Below are 18,668 nucleotides of genomic sequence, written 5' to 3'. Positions count from 1 at the left end.
AGCACTTCTGTAGTTTGTTGATTTTCTTTTTAATATGAAACATAGATGACATTCACCACTGATGTCAAATAATCTTTCTGCCATGATGACTGGGGATACGGGATGAAAGACGAGGAGGTTTCAGTATCCAAACTCCTAAATTTTGTGTGGGTGCTGTAAAGCTAAAAGCCATTTCTCTCTGGTCTCATGTATTTTGTCAAAACACATTATCTGTGGAGAAAAGCTGAGCAAAAACGTTTCCACAGTGTTTGCTGGCTTTCTGAATAATGAATTGAACTTTAATATTTATTAAATACAAAATAGTAATAAATTACAATTGCACAATTTCTTACAGTTTTTATTAAGATCAAAACTTATTTGTTCAGACTAGATTTATATAAATAAATCACAGTACATTTTTACTTGTATGTAGAAGATTGTAATACATGTTACAAAATTAAGAATTTTTTTGTCCCTCAAACCATCACTGCGAAAGGAATCATGCATTATTTCTACTAAACGAACAAAATGCCCACCTAATTGAGAGAGCCTTGATACAGGTATGGCCCTACTCTCCAAAATTAGACATGAAACATAGAGATACCAGGACTATTTATTGAACAAGAAATAATAAAGTATAGTACAATGTCCATGTGTTATCAAAACCAAAAGTATACCAAAACAACACACCTCTCTTCACGCACCTTTGCGATGGGTATCGAAGACGGCGCCTGGCCAGCATGCAACCCAGTAAAACATCTCAGTTTTACAATGTCTACGTTTGAGCAAAAGAGGAGGAGGAACTAAAGAGCCCAGACAAAACAAACGAACAAATGAAGAGCCCAGATGTTTACAAGTCGTCCCGTCACCTTCCCCTCTGCGCCACACGCGCTGCCTTCGCTCAGCGGGGGATGCCTTTCCTGGGCAGTGCCATCAGCGCCCTTTGTGCACCTCCAAGGGGATGGATGTGCTCCCAGAGAACTGCAGGGCCCTGGAGAACTTGCAGCTGTGGTTCCTTGCCCAACCCACTGTATTAGAGAAGAACTTTAACACAACTCTTGGAATTGCCCAGCCTTGGGCGCTGTGGTGCTGCTGGAATACAACTGGCACAGCTCGGCTCGGCTGTCACTGCAGCACTGAATCATGGTGGCACTAATTGCAGCAAGATTCAAGGTGATACTGTCACCAAGTCTGTCCTGCTGCCCTTTTTCACAGCACAGGGAGCTTTATTAAATTCTACAGTATTGTGGATTACTTTTTCTACATGATATTTTTTTCCCTACTAGATAAGAAATCCATTGTTTTCTCTCTTGGTACTGAGATGTAATCATTTGGCAATGCACTGTTCTAAAGGGACAAAAGCATTCCATCAATGACACTTCAGATGGAGTCATCTGATCCACTTTTTTCACTTCCTTCTGTTCAAACAAAATGTATTAACAGCAAAGTCATTTCAGATGGATTTCTAGCTGAGTCAAACAGATTTTTCAACTGGATTTCCTGGTCCCCATTTACTATTTGTTACTTTTAAATGAAAAGAGTTTTCACCCATTTTTTATCTCAGTTGCAGACACGTCCCCTCAGTGCTCGAATGTTGCTAGGTGATAAGCATGTAAATCGATATATCTCTTGTGTCTCTGGATTTGGGTGCTCATGATAATATAGCTACATACCATGCTTGGTGTTCAAGACACATAAATGAAACCAAACTAAACCCAACTAAACCAAAGAATAAAAACAAACCAAAAGCCCCCTCAACAACCATTGCCTCAAGCCAACAAGGGTGGACTAAAATAACCTCTTTTTTTTCATTCTTTTGCATTGCCCTTTGCTGTTGTTTCATTTTGTATTGATCCAGGAGTTCCCCAACCAACGATTAAATTGGACCTCTATGTTAGAAATATCTCACGTGCTGCTTTTGTATTTTATGGATCTGCTGGAATGGAAAACTGAGCCATGCAATCGCTGATAAAAACAGTTTAGACCCTGGGTCTTGTATGCTATTGTTTTCTATTGCTATATTTATTTTCTGTTCTGGTAGTCCCTGCTCCCCCAGACTGAGAAGAATGTTTGCTTATCCACTGCCAGGGCTATTTGCAGGGAAAAGTGAAACAAAAGAAAACAGCAATGCTTTTAATGTCTTGTGATTTCGGTGGAAGCAGATAAAGAAATATTTGAGCACCCAGCTGCAGAGGAGTTGAGCTGTGAGTGTTTGTCATGGGAATATCTGGCCACTGTCCTTGGTACTCGGTCTCACTGTCAGTAACCTGGAAGGTTTTCTCACTGCCACTCACTGCTTTTCCACAAAACAACACCTGACGCGGAGGCTTGTTAGGGAAAACTAAAATCAACAATTTAATAGCACGTTGTTAAAGCATAAAATGGGATTAAAATGTTGCTGAGATGCATTTCTAAGTGATTTTCTCTTCTATTTTAGAGTTACAATACTTGTCGTACAGTGTTATAATGCATTCACAGCAAAAAAAAAAAAAAAAAAAAAAGAGGATTTCAGCTTTGAAATCATTCTTGGGAGTCTACTGCTAATTTACCACTGGGAATCACAGTTCAGAAAAGAAAGACTGAGCAGCATGGGGACCATAGCTTTCCCTGGGTTTCCAGCTGAGTTTGTAGCAGAATTATCTATCCTCTGGTCCTTCCAGCAGACTGTGGTATTATTGTAACACAGTCTGAAGACAGCAGCAGTCTATCGGCCAGCCAGAACCAGAACAACAAAATATTTTGGGTATAGGGAATATCACTGATCAAATGGAGTATAAAGGTGAAGAGTGAAGTATCCAAATATAGAAAATATCTATCATTCCATAGATGCACTACTATGATAAGGCAGGTATTTGTAAAAAGCACATAGTAATGCCACAGCCTGAGTAACAGTTTGCAAGTCATGAGCAAAAATTAGGAGAATTCAATAAATTTAGGGGTTTTTTCTCATCTCTAAGCCTTTGAAGTCCGCTAGATTCCACTTTAAATGCTCACTGTCACAGAGCTTTCTTTCCCTGTTTTAGTAGAACTCCATTCAAAATAATTCTTTTGATGCCAGACCCTTGAGCATTAAATAAACTAAGCACGGTAATAAAATAAAAGAACTGCAACCCACTGGCAATTATAATGATACCACTCTTCAGCTGATGTCCCTTTGAGCTGTTAGGAACAAATCCTAGAAATGCTCCTGCACTTTTCCACGGACACAAATCGAGCCTGCTGTCTAGGTGTTTTCCCCTTCCCAGTAGTTTCTGTTGCTAACATTGCAGTGGGAAGCGTGCCTGCCCTGCATTCCAGGCAGAAGTGCAGTGTGGAATGATTTGTCCAGGAAACCGGAGAACTCCGCTCCAAAGGGAGAGCTCCTCCTCCTTTGCTCATGCCCATCTCCCCCTGGGTGGCTCCTGGGAGATGAGCCTGGGTAAAGAGCACAGGACTCTTTCTGCCCACGGGGAGGCTCATGCACGAACAGATATGCACTTTGTCATGTACCACCGGCCTCCTGATGGAAAGCTGAAGGTGCAGTGAAACAGTTTTGCCATGGCAACGCTATTTTCATTCTTTTGGAAATGCCCAGTGGTTGCCCTCCTGAAGTTGTGCTTGGGCAGGTTTGGAAGTGCTGTTTAGTTTGCCAGGTATACCCTTGCCTGTGGCAGCTGTATTCTCCACAGAGTGGCAAGAGATTTTTGAAAACTGCTGTGCTTACAGGAATTCTGATTTATACCTGAGGCATACATTTACAACGGAACCGAGATCTCCTGCAAATTCCAAGATATCCTTTACCCATGAATAATTCTGATTTTGTGGAAGATCCTCATTGAAAGGTTATGAAACTAATCTTTCAGACTCGAGGCCAAAATTTTAGATATTCCTTCAATCTGTGCATGCATATTTGTGTCAGGAGAGTTGCAGATCCAAAACGCTTGGTGAACATTCATCACATACAAGATGTGAAGCAATGTGTGCGCACGTAAAATTATCTGAACTCTATTTAAATGACCAGGGCTCCATCTCTGTAAGCACATAGCAGACAGATGTTTTGTATAAAACATCCATACTTTGTATTTGCATATTTAAAAAAAAAAATCCCATGCAAAGACATGAGTCAAGTTCGCTGTAAAAAACACTGGAGGATGAGAGAACTCCATGTGTGGCTAAGAAAGTGGTGAAAAATTTATCCCAGGGTCTCCTACTTTGGGGCACAAATTTCATTACGTGACAGAATGCAGCGCTTTGATTAATTTTCTTTTAATGTTCAGAATTTGTTAGAATTTACAATATACCATCATGTAAAACAGCCCTGCTAATTCTACCACAAATAATAAAGTCTTCACAGGCACTATATATTTGGAACAGCATTTTCAAACGACATGGGGGATGTGTGTTTGTTTGTATGATCCAGCATTGCCACCTGGGACATGCTTCCAACAGTTTGCAGTGTCGTGGACATGACTCAGGAAAGTTGCCTGGAAAATCATCTACAAAGGTTCAGGACTAGCAACCTCCATGTTATACAGATGGTTATCTCCTTCCTCAAAGAACATGCTGTCATTACAAATACCATATGCATCTTGTTCTCACCCAGCAGAACTTTTTTTACAGTTTTTCAGATTTGAAGGATTTCTGCAAGGAACCATATTAGTTTGCTTTCATGTCAGGTGAAAGGAGGAATCGGCTGAGACTGAGGACACAACTTTTCATCAAAAAATAAATATCTGATGGCAATCATTCTTGGAAAAAAAAAAAATACTTAGAAAGCTAACCATTCACAATACTGCACCTTTTTTGCAAATACAAGGACAATGTTTGTTGCTGTTTCCCATATTTGTTGGTTTACATTGCTATCATTTTGCTTGTAAAACCTGGGTTATTCTACTGAACAGAAATGATGACTTGAATTTGGGTAATGCTTACGACCATACAAATAATCTATCAGTAGCAGTAGTGTCAGCTGGAGAATCAACGCTACAAGTGGATAACATGACGCTATTTGAAACCAATAGCTCTTCACACAGTAGAAGACTGAGGGTCCTATTCAGCAAATATTCAGGGTCCTATGGCTGTGGCCACAGAGGTTCCAGAAGCTCTCGCTGAGTCTAATCCTGATTCAGGAACCAAAATGATATGCTGTGTATATATTTCTCTGCACAGCCTGGATGCGCTGGACACCCTCCCCCACTTGATTCCTGGGAAGGAAAAAAAAATACGTCTCTGTTTAGCTTTCAGTGACATGAAAAGCAATCCACAGTAATGAAATCTAAAGAAGTTAGCCAGGCATGTATGAAAAGAACAGGATGCCTGTGAAAAGGGAAGAGCTGTCAAAACCTAATTGTGGGCTCTGGCTGCCATGAAATTTATCAGAGAGGGAAGGCAGGTTGGATATAAGGATGCAGACAACTTCTGCTAAGAGACACTTGTGGGCAATAGTAACCCTTACACTACACCTCGTGTGCTGTGTGAGGGCATTCCTATCAAGTCACTTGGCTACAGCTGAGAGCTCCCAAATGCCCAGGTCAGCATTCCAAGTGTGACACTTCAGCCAGCATCTTCCCTGCCACTGGAGGCAAAAACACCTGGGCAGAGCTGCCCCACTGCTGGCAGCACCTGTGCTGAGAAGACATCGAGCCCTCCTCCTGCCACACAGCCCGTGGGCACTCCCTGCTCAAACTGTGCTGCTGGGGTGCCCAGGCACCAGGAAACACAATTCCTTATGGACACAGGACAAGACTGTGGGATTCTTCCCAGCTCGCAGCATCTTCATAATGCCTGACAATCTCTTCAAGAGCTGCCTATGGCCAGTGCTCGCAACCAAGCAGGGAAATCTTCAGTGGCACTGTGGTAACACAGCTGCACTCTGGTGCAGAAAGTAAACTCAGAGGGGCTGTGAACTGCCTGCCTCCAAGTATTAGTGCCCACAGCATCATGCCTTGCTTCATATGGGTATTGTGCTCTTTCCTCTCTTTCAGCATTGAGGATAACTTTGGAGCTGCTCCTAAACCACATAATTCCCTTTGACTGGGAGTACTGCCTGGCTCAGCCAGTGAGAGCAACAGGGGGAGTAAGTCATGGTAACTTTAGGAAGCAATTTAGCCCAATCTTTGATGAATTTCTGTGTCTCATGGATCAGGATTAGTGTTCCCTGTATTGGGGAGAGGATTAGACAGAGGGATTAAAAGGACATCTTTACCCCACTGGACTCTGTGGAATAGCCCCTGAGGATATGGCTAAGAAAGAGTTCAACAGGAATGCCAAATTTCTGCTGAATAGGTTAAAAGGGTGAGGAAGCCTCTTCGGCAGCCATCCAAGCGCAGAAGACCTGCATAACATTCCTGCTGAATAGGGCCCTAAAGACAAAAAACAAAACAAAACAAAACAAAACAAAAAAAACCATAGGAACCTTGAAAAGCTTTTCTGATTGTGTCGCTTCTTATCAGCACCTCAGATCTCCAGAGGCACTTAAACATATTCTTTTCAGTGCAGTTAGGCATCCTTTGAGATGTGCTAGTGCCATGGATGATACATTGTTACAAGAAAAGAAGTCAAATTAGGCTGTTGTATATAAAGAAACAAAAATAGGTCTTGGTTGTTCTGTAAACAAGGTCCATTTCTTTATATCAATTAACAGTGAAAGTTACCCAAAGTCTTATTTAAAAAGCAAAACCAAACCCTCAATCGAGTGTATGTTTGGTGTTTTCATATCTATATACTATATACAACAATTACCTTCTGTCTCCCTGTAATTGGAAGGAGTGGACTTGTGTGCTCTGTTTCAATTTTAAAGTGTTTCCAAACCCTTTCCTAGGATTTACGTCATGCGCGCGGATCTTGGGTTTGCCCATAAAATTTTATCCAACTTCTAATGCCGTGTGGGAGAATATTCACCATTATTGCAAGGGGCAAAAGCAATAAATCAAAGCCTTACCTCCACAAGAGGATGCCAGTGAGCGATGGGCTTCCGAGGGTAGGAGAGCATTTCGTTCCAGTGGTCGCGACCTAGGCTCTCTGCGTCGTTGCCTACTTGACAAACTCCAATGACCTCATTGTGACCTACACTGTGAAAATGGTCCATAATATTTTTTTCTTAAAATTTTACCTTCAGAACCGCACCGTTTGCATATTTCATCAGAAACGTTACTCATGGATTTTTTTTTTTTAGGGTTAATTCTTGGAGGATACAATGCACTAGGAAATACATAGGTTTGCTTTTTGCATTTCCCACTGCTCAGAACAATTTGATATTTCCCCCCTTGTAGCACGCAAAAGGTTCTTTGCTCTTGTTCTGTAATTAGCTACAAAGGCAAACAGGCTCTAGACACAACTTTATAAAGGGAGCGTGTGTGTAAAGGCTTGGCATAAATGTACAAACAGAACATCTGATTAAATGCCCAGTTACCTCAGTTCTGCTGAACACACATGCAGCTTACTGATGTTAGTTGTGGATGCAAAACTATAGTTTAAAATTTAGTAAGGAAATTCTGCCTGACAAAACAAAAACAAAAAATTAGAGACTTCTACTACCCAGCTCAACATGACGTTAATTCCCCGCTTAAAGGGAAAAATAATAATAACTTTATTTCTGGGTGTAAATCTAGCGTGCAAGATTTTATCAGCCAATATTTGACAGCTACAGGCATCTCACCGGTCATAGTCCATAACAGCTATCGACAAGTTAATTTGGTCAATGTTTTCTGGAGGGACGTCAAAGACTATGGCTTCGTTGTAAACGGGATTCAGGGTGTTCCTCTTGGTGGAAGTTTTCCTTTTCTTTAGCCGCCTTCCTTCACACATTAAAGAAACCTTCACGTAGGGATCTGTGTGGGTCATAAGAATAACATTGATTTTTGACAATGGAAAGTGAAGGGAGACTTCTTGCGTGCCCATACCTGTTAGCAGGATTAATCTCCTTGACTTGGCTGGAATTTGAGGTTCTCTGTTGTTACCCTGGTTTTTTTGAGTTTCTTTATTAGCCTTTTGATTTTCATAAATGAAGTCAGATCTTTTAGTTACTGTAAAATATTAGAGCAGTTTTTCTACCTTTCCCACAGAAGTAATATAAACAAATCCTTTGTTTTTCATTCTTTGTCCTTTGTTTGCATATTTCTAACCTGAAAACAATTGTAACTGACAATTTGTCTGGCCACTGAGGCTGAGGGGTGGAAACCCCAAAAGGCCAATCTTCTGCTACACCCACAAATGTATAAAAGTAAAAGAATAAACAAAGGGGTCTCTTCTCTCCGCCCTTTCAGCTGGAAGCTGGATCAGAAGAACCTCTGCAGAAATCTCTTGTCTTCGTGTGATTTCTTTGTGTTTCACGGTGACACTCTGTTAACATGGAATGCACAGGAGGCAGTGCAGCCTTGAAAGCTTTACCTGGCTGACAGCTTGTAATGAACTTTTTAGGTTCAAGAAGCTCCTTGTTGTGTACCAGCTTCTCAAAGGGTATTAAAATATCCACTGAAGCATGTTATACATGGCTATTTTATACAACAGACTGTGTATCAGCCTATTTATAGCAGCCTAATTACTTGTTAGATTTGTAGGACAGACAGGAGATGACAATGTTTTTCACAACGGGATTTACTGATGTATGGTTAAATACAATTCAAAGCGTAACAATTAGTGGCTTATATTTCTCAAGAGAATCATAATTATTTTTAAACTCCTGAATATAGCAAAAAAGAAAGCTATTTCTTTGTAGCTCCTTTCTGAGAGCTCTACAACTCCCTGCAAGTATTTAAAAGTAATCTATGAAGCCTTATTTATGCTTATAATTTTTACTGTGGGATTTTTAAAGGGTTGCTGAAAGGATTTTGGGATGATGACTGCTTTCTCCATATGCCAGCAACTGCAGAACTGGCTTAGTGGCTCTTGGGGACTGTCAGAGAGGGCCAGTCCGCCTCTGTGTCATAGCTGTGGCAGTCTGCTGCACAAATTCCCAGTGTTGGGGGAATGCACTTTGGTCAGCTTGTTTTACTCTGAATTACAGTGGCACTGGAAATAATAATCTTGCAGTCTTTTTGAGAGAGCAACTTATTTTAAACTGTTTCTTGGAACTAAGCAAAGTAAAATGTATTACTGATTTCTCATAAACTCCTGTACTCAATCAGAGCTCACAGTACAACAACCCTGCTCTCAAAAATCATTCTGGGATTTGACAGTTGAAATCTGTGTTTTGGGAGGGAAATGGGACAGAAATCCACATTGAGCATTAAATTCATTCCTACCTGATGCTCCTGTGATATCCATTGCCTTTAAATTTCTTGCTTTTATTATTGTAATAGTTAGTCTACCAGCTGTTGGAAGGTAGCAGAGCGAAAACATAAGGTCACCGAGATCCACATTATCCTATTCCAAGAAAAGAAAGATAAAAGATAATGTGAAGTAACAATAACAATGTTTCTACTCCTAGCAGGATTTAAAGATAAAAAGATACCTTTGGAGATCTACAGTTATGCAGTAAAAGCTGAATTCTCATTCTGAAACATATCTGAAAAAAACATCCATCCATGGGCATAGAAAATTCGAGTCACTCTGCTGCTAGACCACCAAAGTTCCCCAGGGAAAATGAGTTTATAGTTTCTAGCACTCAGTCCTTGGAGATGACACACATTTAAATGATGAGGTGCTCTGTGAGGGACTGGAAAACCTTTGCTCTCTTTTACGTTTTTTAGTGATTTGCCTGTATCACTGACAAGCAGCCACAAATGTCTGTGCCTCTCCCTCTGGTCTGCAGGAGGAAACCCACAGAGACATTCACAGAAAAAAAACCCCCATGTTTTGGGCAGGACAAAGCTTTGTGCATCTCTCAAGTTTGCATGAACTCAGGTGTGGCAAGTCTGAAGCATCTATGGCAATGGGACATTCTCCACCAGAAGCAGAGTAAGGGTTATTACTAATTGTTGATCATAATAATAACAACAGCAACTTCCTGTGCCTCCCACAAGCTCCCTTAAGTAGACTTGTCCATCTGTTTCATTGATCATTTGCAACCCTTTCCTGTCTTGATGCCATCAGGGCTCCAGAAAAGTACTAGAAAACCTGTTTGCAGTTGCAAAGCATCACTTCAAGAGGGAAATCCAGCTCTTTAATTAAAAAAATAGCAAAGGAAGGATTGCATGAAATGATTTCTTTGATTTGATTTGCATTTTTTTGACTGAGCAGTGAATTCACACTTTCATAGACCTGCTTCATGTAACTTAGTATTTCATTCTCGACTTGAAAAAAATAGAAATTACCTGATCCTTGAAATTTCAAGGCCACATTCCAGGTTTTATAGGGAAGGGAAATGCAGCTGTTCTGGAGTATGTTTATCTTGTTCACTTAACTTTGTGCAGCTGCTTCACATTTCCCAAGCTGGTTCCTTCTCTGTCAGCCACCAAAAGCTGAAGGGTGGTGGATGACATAGAAGGAGAGGGAAAATACCTGGAAAGAGCCCCTAGCACAGGTTTGTTTTTGAGGCAGCTGCTGCTCAGACCGATGCCCAGGGCTTGTGCAGTCACTTTCTGTCACTTCATGAGTTAGCAGGGTACATAAGCAGGACAGAAAGCATTGCTGGCACAGAGCGGTAGAAAAATGCTGTGTCAGGAGGGAATTCTAGAGGTCACTCGATCCAACCCCTTGCTCAAGAGAGGCATCTTTGTTTTAGCTCGCTCAAAGAAGAAGCCAAACACGTACAGTCGTTCAAAAGTAGGTCCTTTCCTAGTGCTGTCATTTAAGAGATGCAGTCAAAGAAGGAAAAGGCTGATATTATAGACCATTTGTCAGGAATAACCAGCTTTTAACCCTATCACCTTTTCCATTCTAAAGATCAGTGTTTCACGGTGGCTGAAAAGCTAATAAAGGCTGGGACAACATCGAGGTGGCTGCTATGACTCAGAAGTGTTTAGTGCCTCTTGATAGCTCCCACTTGGAATCAAACCTCCTGCAACAAACTGTGTCACTGACTCACTTGGTGGGAGGATCAAAGTGCTGCTTGGGATGCTGTGAGAAGTCCTACAGGTTAAAGAGGTGTCAGCACATCCAGGAGAAATTTCTCTTCGCTAACACCTGCCCTTAACATTACAGGAAAATAACTGAACTCTGAAATTTTCCCAGTGATCAGCTGGAGCTTGATATCTGCAACCAGGAAAACAGGAAACAGAGTTTTCACTTGTCCTTCCCACTGTGAGAGCAACTTCCAGCATGTAAATGTACTTCCCCAGCTCCGGGGTGCTGAGATTTGTAGCTGTGAAATTCTCTCTTGCACTGCAGCTCTGAGGGGACCAGAATTTCATAAGCCATATAAAGATATTATTGACTGAAGCCATCTGTTGGGAATTTGTCACTCTCACAAATCTTGACAGGTTGTTTCTCTTGAATTGGTCACTACCCTTCAGAAGAAGACAGCATTGTTGGATCAGTGAGGTTTTCCCTGACCACAAAGAAGCCCATCAGGCATCTGTTGTTTTAACTGTGTATTTTGGCATCCTTCAGTATTGCCAGCCGGGGCAAAGTCACTCTGTATTCAACTCCAGCGCTCCACGTGGTGACTAGGAATACATTCCTTCTGTGAGTACTGCAAATTCACTGCCACTACCAAACACAAAAGTTTCCATTCCAGACTCGATCACACCAAGCAAACAATTTTAAAAACTTTTATCCAATTTTTATCAAGAAATTTATAGGTAAATGAACTAACATACAATTGTTTTAGGAATTGAATTCAGATGCCAAGAAAAATCAGAGAATCATAGAATATCCTGATTTGGAAGGGACCTACAAGGATCACAGAGTCCAACTCCTGTCCCTGCACAGAACATCCCTAAGAGTCACACCCTGTGCCTGAGAGCTTTGTCTCAACACTTCTGGAGCTCTGTCAGGCTGGTGCTGTGACCACTTCTCTGGGGAGCCTCTTCCAGCCCAACCACCCCTTGGGTGAAGACTCTTTCCTAATGTCTGACCTAAACCTCCCCTGATCCAGCTTCCTGCCATTCCCTCACGTCCCATCACTGGTCACTGGAAAGAAGATTTAAAATATTATAGCACAAATGGACTGCTTAGGAAAAGAATGGATCACATCTGTCGAATGCAGTATTAGCAATCAGGCCATAATGTACTTACCCACAAGCTTTGCCTTACAACTGAAAAATAATTTTCAACTGCACTGTGAAGTACCTTTTCAGCAAGTGCTGTGATGACAATACTTTGTTGATGCTTTTTGAAAAACTGCACGGGGCATTATATGGGGGGAAAAAAAAAAAAAAAACAAAAAAAACCCAACCCCAAAACCAGAGTTTTAGTCTTTTCCAGTTCTAGAAGTAGGTGTTGTAGCAGTAGGTCACAGATGATTATGAGATTGTCTGTTCACAAGCCAGTGCCTGAGAACGTGACTGAAGAGAAGCTTGCAGGCAGCAGCAGGGAAGAGACACCTTTTGCCATGCAAATCCTCCTCTCAGTCTGAAAAAGAAGCCCTGCCTTCTCACACTTTCATTTTAAATTGTAGGGAATTAAGGACTACTCCATCATACTGGCTACTTGTAAAGGTTTTCTAAAGTTTGGAAAGAATTTTTATAACAGAGAGAGCCTTTCCCCTTGCCCTGCCTATTCCTTCCTGTCTTACCCCTGTTTTCTGTAATCTAAGGGCAACATTAAAAATTGTTGCAAACAATGGGTCCTCAAGGTTTAGTTAAGAAGGTTTAATGAGAGTCCCACAAACCATGGGTGCCCCCCAGAATCTGCACGTGTGTGCTCACCCCCCTGGGTAACTGCAGGGGAACAGGCACCATGCCCTGTCTGGAGAGCAGCGTTGTCACAGGCATGACCCTCACACCCAGCAAACACAGGTCTTCTCTACAAATTCAGCTTTTTAACAGAACCAAAGCCAATGTACCAGAGCGCAGAGAGGATTACTGCACATCCTCACAAGTTTAAAATCACTGAGCTACACAGCTTAAGCCACAGATTGTCACTAAAGGTGTGCTGTATTAGCAAGAAATCGCTTTGAGGAACAGAATTAACAAGCACAGAGGGCAGGATCTTCTGCATGGATTAGTTCCTGTTCAAATCGAGTACTTATGCATTACTGTGTACGCTCCACAAAATGTGGTACTACAGGTATTACACTGCCAGAGACATTTTGGAATTCCTGCTGAGGAAGAGATTTCATAAATAGTGTAGGTTATCAAGTCACACATGTTGTACTTTCCAAATTTTTAATAACTTCATTCGGTGCGGTCGTGATACCATACTGGGCATGTTACAGTGCATGTAACCAAAAATATAACCAGACCAAAAGGCTGGTCAGTTTTCCTAATAACTCAAAAGAAAATAATCAGACGATAATTAAATTGCAATTATAATTTACTTGCATGTGCATGCCCCATATTATTTTTCTTTTGCTCCCATTCAGCAGGAGGCATAAATGAATAAACGAATGAAAATCCTCTAACGAACATACCACTCTCCCATTGTCTTCAAAAACTGCCCAGGTTCAGAGGTAGAAACACAGACTTTCTTTTTAATCTGTAACCTGCCTGTTCCTTTATTCTAAAAAAGGTGGAACAAGATTTGGATCAGCTTTGCCTTTCCAGTGTCCCAGGCTTGGGCCCCAGGCTCGGGGTGAGGGCTGAATGACTTGACGATGCGAGCTGTGCCTTACAGGGAGCCTCTGATAATCCCACCTGGATTTATCTCTGAGCCCTTGCTGTGCTCATGCAGTTCTTTAATCAACAGAGCAAGAGCATGAAGCTTCTTCCTTGAAAATGTCCCAGTGCTATCTGTGAGAGCTCAAACCGGAGGTGCAAATCACAAGGTTTGTCTGAAAACGGCAAACAGGATTAACCCATGAAACCTCAAGGTAAATAAGACTGCTGTTAGGAGCATGGAGACATGCCCCCCTCTCATATTATGCTTCCTTCTTGCTCTATTCCTGGTGGAAATACTTCATACATTATAAAAATCATATTTTTGAATGATTTTCAGTGGCTTTTTCCAGAAGAGATTTCGGGTTTCCTTCCCCACTGCGCCTCACCCTCCCCCCCCCCAATAAAACTAACCCCAAATAAATATACCTTTGAAAATGCTGAATTCTAATTGTACCATTAGTAGGGTTTTAGTCTATAATCACGCAGTATTTATAGTTTTTAAAATTATTCCATTTTTCTGGAGATTAGCTTGCAGGATAAATCACTCCCCGGCACTGTGTCAGCAGCTCCATGCTGCTGCTTAGTGAGTATAACTCAGCATATTAAACAGGGAGATGTGCAGCCTCAAAGAGGATGGTGACTGAGGGCCCCGAAATGACCTCACCTTTGATGCCTTTGAGGCTGCATTAAGCAGGCTGGATCAAACCTTCCCAGTGAAAGCTCTAAGTCACCTGGTTGTTAGGGTTATTCTGACAAATGGGAATGACATTTGGGATCAGAGCTCTCCTCTTCCTTCTCATAAATACATTTGAGAAAATGGGTATTTAAAACAGGCAGCAGGGGATGGAAGGAAACAAGACAATTCACAGGTTGTATCTTCTGCTTCTGCCTCTGATCTGGGAGGAGATTTGCTGTCCCCGAGTTAAGGCATTCATAAGGTTTGTGCCTATTTCTTTGGCAACTGGAGTTCTGTATTTCTGGGGCAGAGGAGTTGTGATAGGCCTGCACCACGCAGTGCCTGTGCCGCTCTAATTAAAGCATATGTCTCAATTACACCAGGTTCCTCAGTTCTCCAGCTATAAAAAGACAGACACTACTTTTTCACTTTTCTGCTATGTTGCAAAACTAATTATGGGTTGTGAGGTGCCCACATGTATTTTTATGCATCTCACCAACCTAAATTGACTGGAGAACTTAGCAGGCACTGATGCCCTCGCTTATTTGCTATTAAGTTAGTAACTCTTGAGAGAGGCTTTCGAGGCAGAAGTGGTGTTAGAGATCTGCTGAATTCCTGCTGCTGTGTCAGAGCTGTACTGCTGAGGCTATGGTAGCTTTGCATGCTGCCTCCTTTAGCAGCTGGACGTGTCTCTGCAAAGGACACAGGAAAACAGAAGCAGAGCAGAGGTGTCATGGAATGAGATGGTGTCATTTGAGCTTCTGAAGCACAGAAAGGACAGGTTGCCACAATTTTATTAAAATCTCTCCTTCTTCTCCCCTCCAAGCTGAGGAGCATTAGTTGCATTTTAAACAACAAAAAAATATTCCGTGTTACTTCAAAATCTTTCCTGGAATTAAGGGAATTACACTCCTACAGTGCAAGATAAGTTTCACATCACTCTAATACTTGCTAATGTGGGGATTTGAATTTTGCAAGGATTTATTTCAGAGGAGATTCACTCAGCTAAGACAAGGATGAGTTAAGCACACTAGGTATATGTGTTAAGCCCAAATGACTTAAACATGCTTTAAGACGTGTTATCTGCTGTGCTGTCTGGGATGCACATTTATTAAATTGCTCATCTGTGTTTAGAAGCCTGGAATAAGATTTGAATGATAAGATATTAATTCTGCTGAGGAACATGTCCAGGACACAAATATTATGCAAATCCCATAGACCATAATCTGTTTGGGAATGATAGTAAATCTAAAATATTTATCATGAAGAATTTGTGAAGTTAGCTCTACATTTTCTTATTATTTCATCATAGAGTCATTCTGGGTTATATCATGAGAAATATGTACTGATAAAAACTCCTTTGAAATGTTGGATTTTAATTGAATTTGCACGTGACTAGAAGAGTGCCAGTTGCTTCCCATTACACATTTTGAGATGAATAGAAAAGTTATGACCGGAAAATTCTATTTTCATGACATCTTAAATCAAAGAAATGAACTCTAGCAAAGCAGATATTTATTAATGCCTGAATCAATCCATATCTACAGAGATGTGATTAAGTAAAGTAAGTGGAAAATGGGAATGGCCTATCTTTTATAATTATTCTTTCAATACATCAATGTCAGGCTATATTTCATGTTTTAAGCTAATTTTCAAGTGGTACAATTTTCGCACTTTTTTTTTTTTAATATATATTTCATTGTCTCTATTTCCCTTCTATATGTTTTTCTTTAAAAATGAAAGCAAGTAAGTAAAGAAGCCTTTTGAGCTGGGTATGTCTGATTTCACTTACTGGGAAAGAACTTACTGGGAAAGAAGTTGGTTTCACTGCAGTGGAGTATGAGAGAGCTGAAGAGTTTACATGTAATTCACTCCAAACTTTGCACTCTTAGTTTCCCGAGCAATTTGGCAACTTCTCTATAAAGATAGTATCAAAAATAAAGCCAATACCATAACCTCTGTCTCCAGAGTGTGAAGATCTTTCAACACGGATTTTCAGTTTGTGGTGGTTTTTTTTGTTTTTTTTGTTTTTTTTGTTTTTTTTTTTTGGGGGGGGGGGGGGGTTCCCCCCCCTCCTGATTCCATTATCCTTATGTCATGACTACTTTTTTTTTAATCCAGGTTATATAAGAAGGATTCTCCAGCCACAACTTTGTGCTGTGTCAGTCATTCAAGATGCCTCAGAAATGAGGGCAGTGGGAGCCAAAGCAGAAACCTTTCACTTCATGAATGCTCCAGAACAAGACCAGTCAGTGTCCTTGATGAGAACATACTCATAACTTTCTCTTGCCACAATGTCCTCAACAGAAGCAAGGACAGAGGCCTTTTCCTGTAGGCAGTCAGTGTCCTTATCTCTCTGAAGACCCAACATCTCCACTGTCATCATTTCTATCCTATAAATAGGGTGGCAGTGATTAACTGAAACTTTCCAGCTGGTGAGCTACATACGGTCCTTGGGATGCATTTATGGGATATATTTTTTCTTAGAGTCATTTAAGCCTTCACTGATAAATTATTCTGCATTAAGATCCCTTAAAAAAAAAGCCTCCATTCAGTACAGATAAACTTTATCCCATACCTGCTCTTAAACATATGCTTAAATTCTATAGATTTTACTGGCTTTCAATTCTTTATGAAGATTTTCAATTCACAATAATTACAGTGGTTTGCTGAATTTGGGCCTAACACTGAATCTAATGAATTATCCTGTAGCCATTGAGATAGAAATAATGTATTAATTTGTTCCAAACTAAATTGATGAACTGCAAAGATAGTCTGAATTGAGCTAATGAAAATGAGCAGAGACATGACTGGAAAAGCTGGAACCCTTGTCCTTTTTATGTGTGTGTGCCTGTGTCAGAAATTGATTTCATGGGAAAAACAGAAATGAGGCCTTCTGAAAGTGAAACTTCTGTAGAAAGTTAATAGAAGTAATTTTTAACTCCCTCATCAGTTATTAAGGGAAGAGTGAGTCCAGAGTTGGCTCTGAAGGCTTGCTAGGTGGCATTGTTGACCAGAGAGAAAAGTTAATTGAAGTTTAAGTTTCTCCTTGTAAATTAACTACTGCTCTGAAAGATATTTTAGTCTCTTAAATTGTTACTGCTTTTTTGGTTGGTTTTTTTGTTTGGTGTTTTGTTGTTGTTGTTGTTTTGTTTTGTTTTGTTTTTGGGGTTTTTTTTGTTTGTTTTTTTGTTTGTTTGTTTTTTGGGGTTTTTTGTTTGTTTGTTTGTTTGTTTTTGGTTTTTTATGACTGTCACTTTCTAGAAAATAGAAAGTTCAGTATAGTTTTAATAATACAAAAAAAATCCTGCCCTGGCCTTTGTTTCCCAGGTGTTGCAGGCTGCCTTGGATAATTTCGGCTGGTGCTGGCAGGCAGGGGCTGCATGTGTGTGGGTGGGGGGGGTACAGGACAGGGAAGGCTTGAAAAGTAGAGGAAATAACTGCACCTTCATGATGGAATGTGTAAGAATGCCATAACCTGCGAGATGTGAGTTTCCAAGCAAGGTGCTGTGGAGAAATTGACTTCTCCTTTTCACTCACCTCAAAGTATCCCACCCCATCAGCATTCACAGGTTGCCACCTTTGGAATGACACTTCCAGAGTCTCGTGAGGGTGGGACTGATTTCCCGCTGCTAAAGCCTTAAGGGGGATCACTCTGGCTTGGAGCTGACTCAGACCTTTCCCTCTGCAGGGAAAGCAGTGGTTGCGATGAAATGTTGACAAGCTTGGGAACAGTGATGAAATGCAAATCGCCCTAAAGAGAAATATGTGTTTGAAGTGTAAGTGCTTTCTCAAAAGGAAACGAGGAGGGACCTTCCACTGGGAAAAATAGAAGTTTTGCTGCCAGGTGAAGGTGGTAGAAATGGAAGGATAGGTAGGTCAGGCAGACAGGGAATGTTTCACAGAGGGCAGTGTCTCAAACCAGTCTAATGGCGTGACCTGGAAAATCAGCACACTGACAGGATTTGCTCTGAAGCATTCACTGCCTAAATTAAGGACAAAAGTTTTTATGAATGTCCATCAGCATCTGTCATGTGAAACCCAGTAATTTTGCTGATTTGGATTAGACCTCTGTTTTTTGTGAAATAGTGAGACTGAAAAGACCAGAGTGAAGCAGAGTATGCGTTAGAGCAATTTAACCTGAGGGGGCCAACCTTCCAGATTAAAAAGAAAACCTTTGGTGAACATCACAGAGACGGAAAGAGATGAGAAAATAAACCCCCATGCTTTCAAGGCTAAAAGCTGGTTTGTTGTATGAAGGGAAGGCTAAATTATGTAAGTGTTCAGTATCTCTAGGCAAACATCAGCTTGGAGAAAATGAAGCAGCAAATCCATTCTAACGCATAAAATTATTTCTACCACAAATTATTTGCCAGTTACCTCTGCTTCCATTC

General features: G+C 40.9%; 1 protein-coding gene across 3 annotated transcripts in view; it reads right to left on the bottom strand.

The window, feature by feature from the left end:
* Positions 1–310: 310 nt before the first annotated feature.
* Positions 311–18,668, bottom strand: part of LOC120754597 (synaptotagmin-9) — a 67,959-nt gene continuing 49,601 nt past the window's right edge. The window contains exons 4-8 of one of the 3 annotated variants that reach the window (XM_040068374.1): positions 9,201–9,321; positions 7,616–7,787; positions 6,899–7,028; positions 6,164–6,320; positions 311–5,162 (exon numbers count right to left, since the gene is read on the bottom strand). In XM_040068374.1, coding sequence (XP_039924308.1) covers positions 6,213–6,320; positions 6,899–7,028; positions 7,616–7,787; positions 9,201–9,321 — 531 coding nt within the window. In that variant the 3' untranslated portion in view covers positions 311–5,162; positions 6,164–6,212. Of the gene's footprint in view, positions 5,163–6,163; positions 6,321–6,898; positions 7,029–7,615; positions 7,788–9,200; positions 9,322–18,668 lie in introns of those variants that run through there. The other 2 variants (XM_040068375.1, XM_040068376.1) reach the window with 2 other exon arrangements.

The sequence above is a fragment of the Hirundo rustica genome, chromosome 6 (genome assembly GCF_015227805.2).
Source record: "Hirundo rustica isolate bHirRus1 chromosome 6, bHirRus1.pri.v3, whole genome shotgun sequence".
Lineage (NCBI taxonomy): Eukaryota > Metazoa > Chordata > Aves > Passeriformes > Hirundinidae > Hirundo > Hirundo rustica.
The sequence above is the reverse complement of the archived record's forward strand: the minus strand, read 5'-3'. Positions and strand labels throughout refer to the sequence as shown.